At 35.2% G+C, this 15,179-nt stretch overlaps 1 protein-coding gene across 4 annotated transcripts in view; it reads right to left on the reverse strand.

Moving 5' to 3' along the window:
• Positions 1-1,490: 1,490 nt before the first annotated feature.
• LOC128217351 (transcription factor GATA-3-like) overlaps positions 1,491-15,179 on the reverse strand; it is a 32,663-nt gene continuing 18,974 nt past the window's right edge. For all 4 annotated transcript variants that reach the window (XM_052924458.1, XM_052924457.1, XM_052924459.1 and 1 more), the window contains 2 exons: positions 10,725-10,850; positions 1,491-3,699 (listed from right to left, as the gene is read on the reverse strand). In XM_052924458.1, coding sequence (XP_052780418.1) covers positions 3,298-3,699; positions 10,725-10,850 — 528 coding nt within the window. In that variant the 3' untranslated portion in view covers positions 1,491-3,297. The remainder of the gene's footprint in view (positions 3,700-10,724; positions 10,851-15,179) is intronic.

Below are 15,179 nucleotides of genomic sequence, written 5' to 3' on the forward strand. Positions count from 1 at the left end.
TGTTGTACTATTACAAATGTGTTTATGCTTGTTGTTTTGTTACATATGTGATTATGCTTGTTGTACTGTAACATATGTGTTTATGCTTGTTGTACTGAAACAGATGTGTGAGTTTGTGTGCGTGTTGTTCTGTTACATATGTGTTTATGCTTGTTTTGTTGATACATATGTGTTAGATGTTTCTTGTACTGTTACATATGTGTTTAATAAAACTGTTGGTATGGAATATGATTAATGACATTGTTCTTGAAATTCATATCTACGATATAATGTATTTGATTGTTTTAATGAGTATGTCATAATGATTTGTTTTAGGAGTTACTCAAGATATGTCATTTAGGACTATCCAGAGAAGCTGTGGCTATCGTGTCAACGAGTTTGTAGCGTGACTTTTATCTTTGGCTGTTAAGCCATTCAGCTTAGAGCAAAAAATGGATGGTAAGACTACACTGCGTTCTTTTAAATTTGCAAATTTAAACTTTATATGTATTTCCGACACTCTCGTAGTATTCAATTCGTTCAATTGCTAGATCTAAGGTTATTTGTCGTTCAGTCGTTCATTTTCACACTTAACATAATTCAGCCTTTATTGGGTATACATATTCAGGCTTTCATAGGAAATTCAGGCGTTATATGTTTAAAATGTTCATATTATTTATTGTTTTAAACCATATGTTTAATATTCTGTTTGTGTTTTCCAGCGTTCTACCTTCTCCTGGTTAATTTATAATGATTTGAGAATAGATCATATTTATTTTATGTTGACTTATAAAATCACTGTGTGTAACCTTTTGCCGTTGTTGCCTTCTATCTTAAACCGGATTCAATGAAAACGAATTGCAAATTATTAATGAGTCCAGAATTGAATGGACAGAAACGGCCATTTTACTGCACGTGACCCTTGTATGACGTAGATGTTAAATACTCCGGATCACACAGCAGCTGTTTTGACAATTTACAAGCTTTTCGCAGACAATGAACAATCTCTATTAATTTTCATTACTCTCCGTCTACTGGGGAGAAATTTCGGTTTATACAAACCATGATGTGACGTTTATTTGTTGATATAATGCTAAACTAGAAAAAGTGTCGTATCGAGTTACCCCTAAAATTATATGGATGAATGTATAATTAAATCAACTAGGGATATAACAGAAAGCGTCTATGAATATGAATTTAATTCATTAGCATCATTAAATTGATAGGGTCACATATTGCTAGTGTCATTTTTCATACCCAGAGGCCGGGCCCCCTTGAAAAGGGTTTCCACTGACGGTTGTCTGCCAAAAGTCGCACCTCAAAGGACATTTGTAGTGTACTCGTCTTACAGTTTAAAGTACCGATCCAACATTATCATCCGAATAAACGCTCATAACTTTTTTATATAGAAGTATCTTAATCCTTAGTTACTTTTATAAAGTTCCTAATTACCAATTTCTGATTTCTGAATAAATGCGTTATACATATGATATAAATGCACAAAAACGAAATTCCACTTTCATAACCTTTATTCATTTAAAACAATTTTACATATCTATTACAATATAATGTCATATATTATCCATATTATGGATTTCATTAGAAAACAATTAACATATATTTTACTACAATGTGTAGGACTAATCCGAGTGTATGATTGATCTTTGAAGTGAGATATGAGTTAGACCATACATCGGAATGTCGCTATCATAGGTCCATAATAGAACATGATTTGGTACATCATGCATCAAAAAAAGCAAACTACATGGATAAAGCAATGATCGTCTGCCATTTTTAATCAACCGGAAGTAAACAAACGTCACTTCCGGCATGAGACAGCATGACGTCATTTTGGATTTTATGCAGATCCTTAACAAGTCATGGATGATTAAATGACTGATACATTTATGGATAAGAGAAATATGTTCACTTTTGCAATGGCAGAATCGTGATCTATTTACGTAGTATGTATACGAAGTGAAGTACCCTCTTTAATGCATAATAATGATTCATGTACTTGAGATTCAATGTTTTATACCGGGACTAGACAAACAGCTGACTTACAGATAAAAAACATCTTCTCATCAATCAGTAAGTCAAAAATATGTACAAATCTCTTTTGCAAATCTCGTGTTAAATAAATATAACTATTTACAAGGACATAATGAACATGTATCGCTTTCTTTTACCAGATCTATAACAAATAGTTCACCTCACGCATGTGTAAGTTGAAGAAAAAAAAACAAACACATTCCACAAAAAAAAATGAGATTAGCTCATCCCTTACCAAGGGCATTTGTCAAAGTCAATATTTACATAATGGGTTGTAAGTCTCTATGTATTTTTTACTTTCCAATTTAGTGTTAGAAGAAATAAAAAAAAAAATGAGCACAGCAATTCAACAAATCATGAACCCTTTCAAAACCATTTGAAAAAAGTCAATTCGTTTATCAAATGAGGCACAAAAGCTAAAAACACTCTTATTTTCGTTTGTAAAAAGTTCATGTATTTATAAAATAGTTGCATACGAACTTCACCTAAAAGCTTTCGAATATAAATAATGCCATTTATTAGGATTTCACTGAAAGAAACCAAATACAAAATATTTCAGAGAAAATAGTATGCTATGTATAGCATACGATTTACCGGATCTAGTACTTGAACAATTCAAACAACAATTTAACAATTTGATACACTATCGTCTGATGCGTTCTCGTGAAAAGAAGAGAAAGAAGATGCATCATATTTGAGCAAAATCTGCACACATTTAGCGCAATCAACAATGCGTAGCATGCTATTTTACTCAAATGACATCTTCAATCTTCTCCAGCATTTAAACAACATTCACCTCATGACATGTTTAACAATGTTCATTTTCTGCTGCTGTATGCAGAGCAAGGTTTATGTATTCATCCGCAGTTTTGTTTCCTACCCCGGGCAATTCACGATCAGTCAATCGAGATCTCTTGTGATGCGCTTCTTAACCCAAATGGTGGCTTGTCACGCACTTTCTAAAGTCCTTAATCCATTGAAACTGTCACATAATTTGAACAAAACCTGGTCTGCATTTAAACCACGACAAGCTTGGTCTATCTCAATGCGTAGATTTTAAAGCTTATTCTCTGATAAGCCACAGCACTGCGTTCCTCGAATCGTTCTCGAATCAAAGAAATTGTCACTGTACATGTGTACAAACACACAGACACGCGCAATGACCAAACAATAAATATAACTTTGGCAGTTTTGTGTCGATAAAAGTAGGTGTTATCGTTCTTTAGAATAGCTGTTTCAAAACACAGTGTTTTCCCTTTGTTGCAGTTAGGCCATGGCTGCTCCTACCATATTTGTTGACGTAGATAGATTGAGACCAGACGACAACCCAGAAGAGTAGCCGCCGTTGGGTATGTTTGAGAATGATGACGCAAAACTTGACGTGGGGAAGGAGTTACCGAAGCCTCCCATGGTCGCGCCCGCGCCCTGCATATGATGTCCGCCGTGTGAAAGGTAAGAAGAACCAAATGACGAGCCGCCCGTCATGTATGTGGGCATGGGGGCATGCATGGCGTGGTTCATTGGGTTGAACCCTGAGAACTTGTCCAGAGGGCCACCCTTCAGGAGGTCCGACATGGCCGCTAGCTTCTTGTTCTTCTTACTTTTTGTGGACATTTTCCGGTTTCTGGTCTGAATGCCGTCCTTCTTCATGGTTAGTGGTCGGCTCACCTGAAGTTGGAAATACAATATGTTATATTTTCAATTAACACATTACCCATTACAACCCAAGCATAGTTCCACGCAAATACAACAATGTATCTTTTCTGTCAGCAGCTGATTTATACTAGGAAACAGTTTCCATTTGTCAGATGTAATACGCCTCTGTAATATAATTCATATTTTACTAGTTTTCTGGCATTTTTCTTCATTTAGCTGATTTACTTGGGTGTTCCTATTCACAACTCTCTTAACAAACTGCAAAGCAACTCGGGGTTTTTATATAGTCGTAAAATTGTAGCCTTCGCCTCTGCCAGTCTACATTAGCATCAGCATGTAACTTGCTCAACGAACCGCTCTGAGAAAAATACATTCTAATTTCCCTGTCTCGGAGGGCAATTTTCTGGCAGACAAAAATGCCTGAGAATTACAATTACTACAATAGAAAGTTTTCACCGTTTTTCTAAGCCTGTCCCACGCCGGGCCTCATTTTGGCGCAGTAATCAGGGGCGATTAGAGCCCCAATGTCAATGTTAGCGGCCAAAGATACGCGTCCAACTGACCGTGTAATGCGCCCGACCGAAAGTGAGATAAATTGGGCCCTCTGCCCTCTTCGGCTGGCAACGGGAGGGTGTAAAACAAAAGGGCTCCTGTCAAGTGTGGGTGCTTCGACTATAAACTACATCATGCCTGCTGGTTTTACTGGGTTGCCAGTAATTTCTTCTGCCAGACCCAATATATACCTTTCCATTGAAGATTTTTAACAAGCGGACTCATTGTTTTTGAATTGCCAGTATGTCTGTTTCTTTCTTAATAAGCTTACGCGGGTATTCAAAATGTTTGGACATCCGTTTTAATGTGAATGTCAAAGCCATTACAAATAACCCTTGGTAGAATGTATTTTTAATTATTCATTAATTACTCATTGATTGAAAAAACGAAACAAGGTTATATTAAACTCCTCGGTTAGACTCTTTTCGTAACGTCGGCGCCAATAATAGAAAATAATAGCCCTTGAAAATAATAATATTTCGTTTGAATTTAATCATCCAAAGCCACAAGTTATATCACTTCCAATGTTTCGACTTTTATTTCAATAAGGTTCGGTTAACTATACCAGAAATGAATATGGTTGGGAATGGAGTGTAATTGGCGACATAGTCATTCCTCAAATATGCTAAGTATCATCATGTTCCCCACACTGTTGTATAATTATCCTTTCAATTTTGATAGATTTCAATGCTTTAACCTTCAAAATACACATAAACATATGATTTACTGCTACAAGAGATTCATTTTTATTTCCTTTTTGGCGTGAACAATTTATTCCCGACCGGACGAACTAAGATATAAATTTGTTGTAAAAGTTTATTTTTATTCGAAATTAGTTTTACAACTACTATTTGTTTATCTAATCGTGTATATCGGTGACATCTCCTGAATAAAGTCACTCGCGGTCATGTGGAAGCAGACGACAACTGGATGAACAAACAGACGACAATACATTACAGCATAAGACGACACGAAGTTACCCAACCGACACCAGGGACGCCTTTTTTCTTTTAATTTCCCCAAATATCCATTTAATTCTAAAATGACCAGTCTGAGGATGGGACTGACCAAAAAGCTATGGTTGCCTGACACGATCTGAACAAAAATGTCCCAGTGTTTACATGGCCGCAATTTTGATGAGTTAATGGGCGTACGCGAATGTCGTCTGCTTAGGATATGGCTGTGTCTACCTAATAGCTCTAATAACCGTTGACTATTCACAAGCGGGGTCCATTTTTCGCTGTCGCCATCCCAATGACCACTTTCAATTTCAGCCATTCATGGCGCGTCAGTTGTGACTGTTAGGCAAAATAACAATGTGAATTATAGTGTCCGGTACCCGGTGGTTAACTGATCGTTGTGGAACCAACAATTACGGGTTAATTGAATTAGACATGGCTTTCAGCCGTTGTTATGTATGATTTGCAAAATTTGCATTTCACGAATGACAAATATTACATAATAGTTTTTAGACAGTACCCAATAGTTTTAACACCCAAATCGTCTAGTGCACCCTGCCCCAAAATTGTAACGGCCATCGGTAAATAAATATATAGTAGTGTTTCTTCTTTATTTCTTGGAAGTCACACACTCTTGAACAATGCAGGAATTAAAATATAATACGGACTGAACTTACAAAGGCATTAATGATATTAATGAAATTAAAAGTTCTCGCCATTGTCAGGTAATTCAAGTCCTCATTATTTCCTTTTAGAAGCCTTTCTCAACAAACGGGTCCCCAGGGGCTCACGGACAATCACTGGCGATATTTATGTGGCGGAGACCTATGAAACCGGGAGAAAATGTGACAGCGGATTGCTCCAAGGCGCCACCGTGCAGCAGTAAATTATTAAACGCGGTGCGAATTATCCATGGTACGAAATTGTCTTGGGACAAATGCAATCAATCGTCGCATTAAAGCTATATTTTATAACCAGACTTACTAAGTACCGCTTAAAATCACGCGCAATTTAAAGACTAAGTGTAAAATCATTTTAAAATTCGAATAATACTGAATCAGAATTCTCTTTGTTTTAAGAAGATATAAGGAATCCTTTATAAGAAGCGGTCTCAGTCGCACTGCATGCGACGTCGAAATAATCCTAGCAGTCCGTCCTTCGAGCGGGGCACACGTTTACAGCCACCTGATACAGGCGATAACAGTTGGCATATTAAAGTACCACTTGATTTCAACCTGGCTGCCAGCAACAAACTTTTATTCTCAATAAAATTTAAATAACTTAACACATTTTCTTCCATTATTTCACCATAAATATCCACCCGTGCCACAATATCAAATTCTTGGGGCCGGTGTTTGAATTGAAAGTATCAATAAAGTTGCATTTATTCCTGTGCGCCGTGTCTCAATTTAAGGAGCGAATTGCATATTAATTGCTATTAAATTTTCGTTACGGTGCGTAATATGAGTAGCAGGTTATTTCTAAAATTACTCAAGTTTACCCTTAACATCTTGAAACCTTTACAGCTATAATTACTGTGCTTCATTTCAATTATCTAAAACAACATTGAAATTATGACTTAAGTACCATAGATCCCGTGTCGTCCCTTTATGAAGCCTGTTACTGTTTCCTTACAATTGAAAAATAGACTGCGTTTTATGAGCAAGCTAATAACAGGTTGCTCTCGACGTAATGAAGGGGCACGAAACACTCTATACTTGACCAAATATAGGCCTGCTTGTTAGATGATTGGGTCTAATACCACTAAATTAAATGTCGCCAGTGTCGCAAAAACGCTTGTTAGATGCGTCTGGAGGACCCAGAACGGTGACATGAAAGTAACCATTCCGTGAAAATCGCGTGAATCATGTTTTCTAATAGCTTTTCCGACCTTTCTGTATTCTGACCTAAACATTGATTATGACTGGTGTGCTTCACTTTATTTCTATTTGGTTAGATATATTTTCTCTTTTTTTTCAATCTGAATCATAAATCGGAGGGTCAGTGTGTCACGAATTTCGTATGCGACACGGTGCCTGTCAGTTGACCACAATACGCTAAAATCCTATGTGAAAACCTTGAGGCTTATTTCTTGCTTATCCAGGCCCAGACTTTGTGACTTTATAATCTTACAATTGACAGGCAGAGCAAAGTAATCACTTAAAGTCATTAAATACATTATTTCCTATGAGGCATTATGCGAAAGATAAACATCTCAAAACCGAAGAAACAATGCGAGTTCGAAATAACAAGGAGTCATTATTTTATAATTAGTGCTTTAGATTATGGCGCTCTTAAAATAACTGAAAACTCCAAGAGTGTATAAAGTCGTCTGCATTAAACCTGACACGAAACTGTACAGTGAAACACCTTGTGGTGATTCTATACCTTGCCTGCATTGAATCCTTTATTTAGTTGTCATATATACATTCGGTTCATTCAGTAGAAAACTATATCGGCTCTTACGTATTTTTTTTTTTACTGATCATGTTTAAAGCTGATACTTGGGCGAGTAAATTACAAGTCAAAAAGTTTACAAGTGACACAAAGATCAGACAAAATTGTCAAGATAAAAGCATTAAGAGTAATTCAATAATTTTTGACAGGAACAAGGTATTTATAAGTTCGAAACGCATTTTAATTGATTGAAATATCGAAGTCAAGACCAATGTGAAAGCTATGTTAATCACATTATGATCGAACATGGTATATAAAATTAAAGTTGCTATATACATTCTGATTTAAGATGATATATACATTCTGATTAAAGCTTGTATATTTGTTGTTGCCCCTATATCATTTAACAATATTATTATACAGTGATATATTCCTGTCTGTAATCCTTAATACAGCCTGTATCTACATATTTCCGTCTTTACTATATTGTTGTAGATAGCGTCGCGCGACCGTTGTTATAAATTTTCTTATTTAGATTCTATCACATGATCGATTCTTTATGATAATACTATCAATCTAAGATATAAATGATAATTTTGTGTCTGTAAGATTATTGTAATGAGATAGACATTACTGTTTTCATTTTTCGGTGACCTTAGACTGCCTGTATTATACCGTGTGGGTAAACTATGAGATCTAATCGTCTCCGTTATGTCACTTATCTTTCAGAGATTTATTTACTAAAAATCATTGTAACTGCATTAAAGTGTCTATATCAAAGACTTATGATTTATTTATATTGTTGGAACGCATAAATTTTACTTGAGTGATTTTGTAGACAGTTTTCTTTTTGTTACGAAAAATATGTGGGCGAAACAAATAAACAAAATGCCTCTGAAATAATTGGAAAAGAAAACAAAACAAAATTGAAGTTTCCACATGGCAATCTGTCGCGATGTTTTTCGATTTTCTAATTAGGAAAGGTGAGTGTTCTAGTCTTCAGTTTCGCATCGTTCACAGTCTTATCGACCCAATATTGATTCGCATCACTTCTAAATCGACCAATTATCTTCAATTTATTCCATGTAAAATTTTCACCCGTTTCCTAATTATGGTTTTAATGGAACTGTTCGGGTATATGGTCAAATACACGTTTTATATGATATTTGAAGTATTCTTTGAGAAATCAATTTACTTATACTCTTTCCAGTAAATTAAAAGAATATCAATGGTATGAAAAATGTCCGATTGCCTCATATTATAGTTTCGTACATTACGTTATAAGTTCAAGATGAGGTTTTAATTATTACAATAAGTATTTTAACAAACGGCTGAGTTTAGAACGAAATTATCCATGAAATTACAGCCACAAACGATGTCCTGAGCGATTACTCAAATGTTTACAATCATCATCACTGATAGTCTAACAGAAATATTCTGTTTCAAACATTACATCCATCCATGTGTTTTTTTAGAATCATTTTTTATTTATTTATTTTTTATAGAATTATGCATTTCTATCTGTTTTATAAATTAATCAAATTTATATTTATTTATTTATTTATTTATTTATTTATTTATTTATTTATTTACTTATTTATTTATTTATTTATTTATTTATTTATTTATTTATTTATATTTATTTATTTATTTATTTATTTATTTATTTATTTATTTATTTATTTATTTATTTATATATTTATTTATTTATTCAATTTATTTATTTATCGATTTATTTATCTATTTATTATTTTTATTTTTATTAATTTATTAAAAATATATATTTTCTACAAAAAAAATACTTAAAACTTTACTGGATTGTTTTAGATATTACTTATCACTTATATATATATATATATTTCAATATAAGATATTTTTAAGCCTAAGTACGTATAAACCATTCTGAATACGGGCTATATAGTATATATAATATATTTGTACCCTACGTGCTCTCTCAGCCGTTTGACGTTAATGTTTCATATAAATATAAGTAGTTTGGGTTATGGAAAACTAATATAAAATTATACAATAAAACTGAATTTACAATAAATACGTGTAGGAACTGAGATAATTTAATGACCACAAATCACAATAAATGCCAAGAAAAGACACACTCAATCTCGAAACGGATCATATAGTAAACTGATTTCAGTGTGGAAAACGGCTAATTTATCACTCTCAAGACAGAGGCAATATTTATGTTTCCGCATTTTCAAGTTCATAAACTTTTATACATCGTTTGGGTATATATACGCGCCATCATTAACTCGAAAATTATGGTTAATATAAATATTGTTGGTGCCTTTTGAAAAACTATAATTACATTTTAAAGGTTGGAAGAGCTCGTTATGAGCGTTCCGGCTCGCAGCCCGAGAAATCACTGCTCGTACATTAGTATGCGTACCAGGCCGAGATGGGCTCACCAACCATTGCCGGAGCCCAAGGATTTGCATCATTTAGCAAAAAAGCACAAATGTCACAACTAAAATATTTACAAATGGAGTTATATCCATTGTGGGTAATTCTCTCATACCCTATAATGGAGACTGGCGACAACTCGATTTATTATATGTAATAATTTTGGTTGAGCGATTAAGTGCGGTGTTGGTTTCACACTATTAAATATATGGCGGAGGACGAATCCCAAATACCTTCGTATTATTGATGACTCTTCCATTATAGAAAAATGTCATTCTTTATTTAAGCAAAAATATTTGCCTTCTACTTGGTTCTATAATAGCCCATAAATAATAACGGAAGGCGTAAGGAAAATCGAGGTTTCTGACATGAATGAATTGAAATTTTCATTAAAACTTCATTAAATAGATTCGATATTATTTTCAACAGAACCTTTTGTATACATCTGCAAATTAAACTGTTTCCCCAACTCAGTGCTTTACATCATTATATATTAACCATGCGTTTACCTTTTTGCTTTCAATTTAAGTGTAATGCACAATATATTATAAAATGCATAAATGTGACCTTGACCTAGTTATCTTAAAAACAAGATATCATTGTTATGAGAGTAACGTGCCTTGTCGTTTCCTTGCTAAACAAGCTTTATTTAACTCGGTGTTATAATAGCCAAAGCTTAATAATCATGTCAGTGTGTATATGAACACTTACGTTGTGTAGTTTGTAGTAGAGTCCGCATGCGTTACACACGGGGTCTCCGTTTCCATTACGTCGCCATAACGTCGTGGTGCTCGTGCCGCAATTCGCGCAACTTGTTCCTGCTCGTCGGGCCGCAGACTGAAAATACACAAAACCGGGATACAGTATATTATATTTATCTTATTTGTATTAATGGTTGCACATTAAGAATTTACCCTTGCAAGTATCATACGATATGTCACTCAGTTAACAATAACTGGGAGACATATTTAATACATATGAAAGCTTCATTATTACCAATGGATAGAAAATAAATTGATATGAACACTTCTTCATAATTTGGAATGATCCATTTTATACGAAAGTCGTGAAGCAATAATCAGAATGAACATTTTCTTTGAAGTTTTGTTCCCTTCGGAATCCCAAATGTTGATGTTATTAAAAGGTGCCAGCCAGAATTTGCCGTAAGCATTTTCACTTAATTTATTTTGACTTTTGTTTTATTTGAGAGTGTGAATTTAATAGTGTCTACAATTTCTTGTATTGGCCAAGCCTAGTTTAGAATTTCAAACGAGAAGGAAAATGAAATCAAAACTAATATTTCTCATTTCTAATTGGAAACCGTTAAAGCTAATTTTCTGTATTTCTTACAAACTGGTTCAAACGAATTGTTAATATAACGTATTGGTGTCAAATTTTCTACTTTGATCAAACCAATAAGCCAGTTTTGTTTCGGCAAATGTAATTGGTCAGAAACTAATAAACTAATAATCTAACAACGTTCCCTTTCATGGTGCACAATGTGTGTTTTTGTTTGGGGGCACTGCCCACGGTTACCCGTGAAATGGAATAGTTTAATGAAAATGGGCGGAAAACACTTTTTAAAGGTTTTGAATGGCAGAACATGCCTCGGAATCACTTTCAGCACAGAACAACAATTTCTTTGTAAATGCAAAACCTAACCAATGAGTTTTATGAATTTTCAAGTCATTCCCATTGCTGATTTATCTAGGTTTTAAATGTTTCTATGGAAACAAAACAGAACGTATGGCAGTATTTTTTTTCAGGCAGTTTGTATGGACATGCCTCACTTTCCACCCTGAAAACAGTTCGCATGTGTAGTTAAATCGACCAAAGTATGGTAGTTGAAAAACTTTTAAAATGGTGAGCCATTGCCATCAACATGTAACACTATATGTTTCCAATACCCACAACGACTGACGATGTAACAATAGTCAAATGTATTTTTCTTTATGCGTAATGAATAAATGCGGTGTTTAGTCAATAGATGTCCGTGCAAGCGAAACATCCGAATTCTATTCAACTACAGATAGAGGGCGTTGCCAGAAGTCATCCGAATGGTTTTGTATGGCTTGTTTGCGTGTTGAGTCTACCGCACAGATGAAGACTGCAACACATGAGCGACCCTCGGAACCCATATAGCCAACTTCTTACAACTTTAAACAGCTCTTCGCACGTAATATTACTCTTAATGTCTGTATACAAACGTGTCGGGTTTCAGATTTGAGGTTGTAAAACCCCTCTTTTAAAATGTTCAAGGTGTAACGCCTTGCGCTTTGGACCTTCTTGTCAATCTAGCTTCTGTGTATTTCATCTTGCTTTATTTCAGTCTCTCATGAATGACAATCATAAAGGTAAAAACTGCTGACTAACAAATGGCCAAACCCATAACATCGCCCAGACTCACAAACAAACATCTCAGAAGAAAAATGCATTACTTTGTTTCGTAATAAACGAATAAGACGGATAATCGTCGTAAAGGTAGTGACAAGTTTTGTAGGATCATGAGCTATGCAATAATAATATGTCGCTTCCATGTAATAGATGCTCTTCAAAAGCAACTCCTCTCGTCTAAAGTTGTAACTTAGTAGGCAAGGCATACCACGAGTATACCCACGATTCGCTACCTCACAAGAGAATGAGAGCAATATCTTTCACGTTTAATTGAATAAGGCACGGCGATATGGCGTCGGCGGGCTACCAGAGAGCATAGGAGCAAAGAAAACACAGATTGGTAGTGTCATATAGCCGCGGTAATAGCTTCCCATACTATTGCACCCAAGTACGCTGGAGTAGACTGTACCCAGCGAGCCTTCAGGTAATAAGTATATAGAAGTATATTACTATAAATCATACATACTAGACCTTCTCTCCGGCCTTTTGATGGATACCGACCTTTATGAAACATCACAGAGTTTGTTTATGTATTGTAGATGTAGCGATATCTGGGTAGATATTATCTGACATGTTGGGCTGGCCAGTGCAAAAGTTGGCTGCAGCGGCCATGTGCTTGCTTCCGGGCACGGTGACTACAATACCGGCCATGTCATTCATTTGTAAACTTTCCGTTATCATCCAGAACAATCTATTGATGTGTCCAACAGATGTACGGCCTATCTGATTCCCTCAGACTAAATATTATGTGTTTTCTGTTTGCTATACGATCATACACGTATATGCTGACTATTTTAATCGTGTATTATCAGCGACTTATCAGATGCAACGTCTTAATTTGTAACGATGATTTTGACGATGATCTAACATTGCCACATTGGTGTTAAGTAGCCTGTCACCGTGCACTTGCTTCTAATTTGCAATGATTCGACTTAATTGGCACCCAACAGAGCTGTCTGTCCAGTAAGTCCTCGAGTATTTGTTGTGGTCAAGTGAGGCATGCGCTGGTCAGCTACACTTACACCCCGAACCCGGCAGCGGAAAGGCGCGGCCGGAGCCTGGTCAACTGACCGGCGCCACCTATAGACAGGAATGTCTTGGGAGCGAACAATAATTCATTATTTCCACCATCCTAGTAATTTCTGTTAATTTAGCATTATCTGTTTCATTGCTTCCATTAAGGAATCTGTGGTTTTGGTCATTTAAGGAATATTCTTGGTAGAAAGTAACTAGGAGATCTACAAAGGACCTACTGATAGTTTCGGGGCTCGTTTGTTGTCTTATTCAGTGCAAGAAAAAAACTGTCATTTGAAGAAAACGCGAGCTATTTCTCTCAAAAGCGACACTGTTTATGGTATAAATGTTTCATGTAGTATACTCTCACACGTGAACAAATCTGTGGGCAAGAATGTTAATGAATGGTAAATGGTGAGCTATTAGTAGTATGACTGGCGTTCTGCATTAAGAAAAGCTTTTAAAACAAGCCCTCAGGAAACACTGATCTCAAACTGAACGTCAATATGTTAATAGGAACGAAATATTCAAAATCCATTACATAGTAAAGTAATAATAGAAGAAACAAAACGACATTGTTGGCCGCCGGGTATCATTTACCTTTTAAACTCTAATATAACAGACTCATTAAGAAATTTAATGAGCATTTTTGCGGACACTTACATTGAACATATAGCTGTTTTGTTTTTCAAAGAAACAAAAAGCCAATGCCAAAGCGTAGGTCAAATAAAACGGGCTAAAAGGATGTATGGTTTTAATGTAAGATTGTTTTACATAGGAAATTGAGAATTGCCGAGAACAAAATTTAAAACGCCCATTTTTTGTATGATTGTTTCAAGGAGTGTGTGCATATCATATATGTTGACTGCTACTCAAGTTGCAATAACATTTATAGAATGGGAAGCCCGCGTTGTTATACTTCGTTTGAGCAGGGTATTAAAATGATTACAGCCCCTCCCCCTCTCTCAGACACCGACTTAAATAAATCCCGCGGAATCATTACAGGGATACAAGTTTATTTGGCGCGGCTATTAAAACTACCAGAAGCTAACAAGGGCTTAATCCGCCCAATTAATGAAGCTGAAATGGAGCATTTGCCTCTATATGCCATCTGCTGTCTAGTCGGCCCTTTAGATCTGTTAGAAGTAAATGAAATACTTCTTAATACATATTAGACTTATCTTCATTGTGGCTGTATTTTGGGGGGTTTGTCTTTAACTGTCATATTACTTAATTTTGATAATGTTTTTTGGTAAACAGATGTTACCCTATATTATTATCTGCCTTATTTTATATTTCAATATTTCTCTAGTTAAACAGTATCATTATCTTTGGAAAAAAATATTTGTTTTTATTAGAATATATTTGAAAAATTTCCAATTAATTTTCAGTTTGAATTTCTAAACTGTATGTATTTTGATGTATTAAATGCAGTTCTGTAGCATAAATGGGATGGTCTCCCTTTGTTGAGTGGGAATGTATGACGACCTACACACATATCTCCATATCATAATAACATAGATAAAGTTTAATCGCATCATTGTTTGAAAATATTACTGCGATATAGTTTTCACAACTCTCCAGATAAAGTGCTTGTCTATTTGATGATCAAGATGGCCATGGTGGGTGTCGTGTGGCCACTGCCTGCTAGTCGTACTCCTAACCATACATCACCATTGTAATACCGGAGATAACGCTCGCTCGAGTCTGATATATCTCAGATATGGTGTCAATGATATACAGTATATTCCCAATTTA

This window comes from Mya arenaria, chromosome 14, assembly GCF_026914265.1.
Source record: "Mya arenaria isolate MELC-2E11 chromosome 14, ASM2691426v1".
NCBI lineage: Eukaryota > Metazoa > Mollusca > Bivalvia > Myida > Myidae > Mya > Mya arenaria.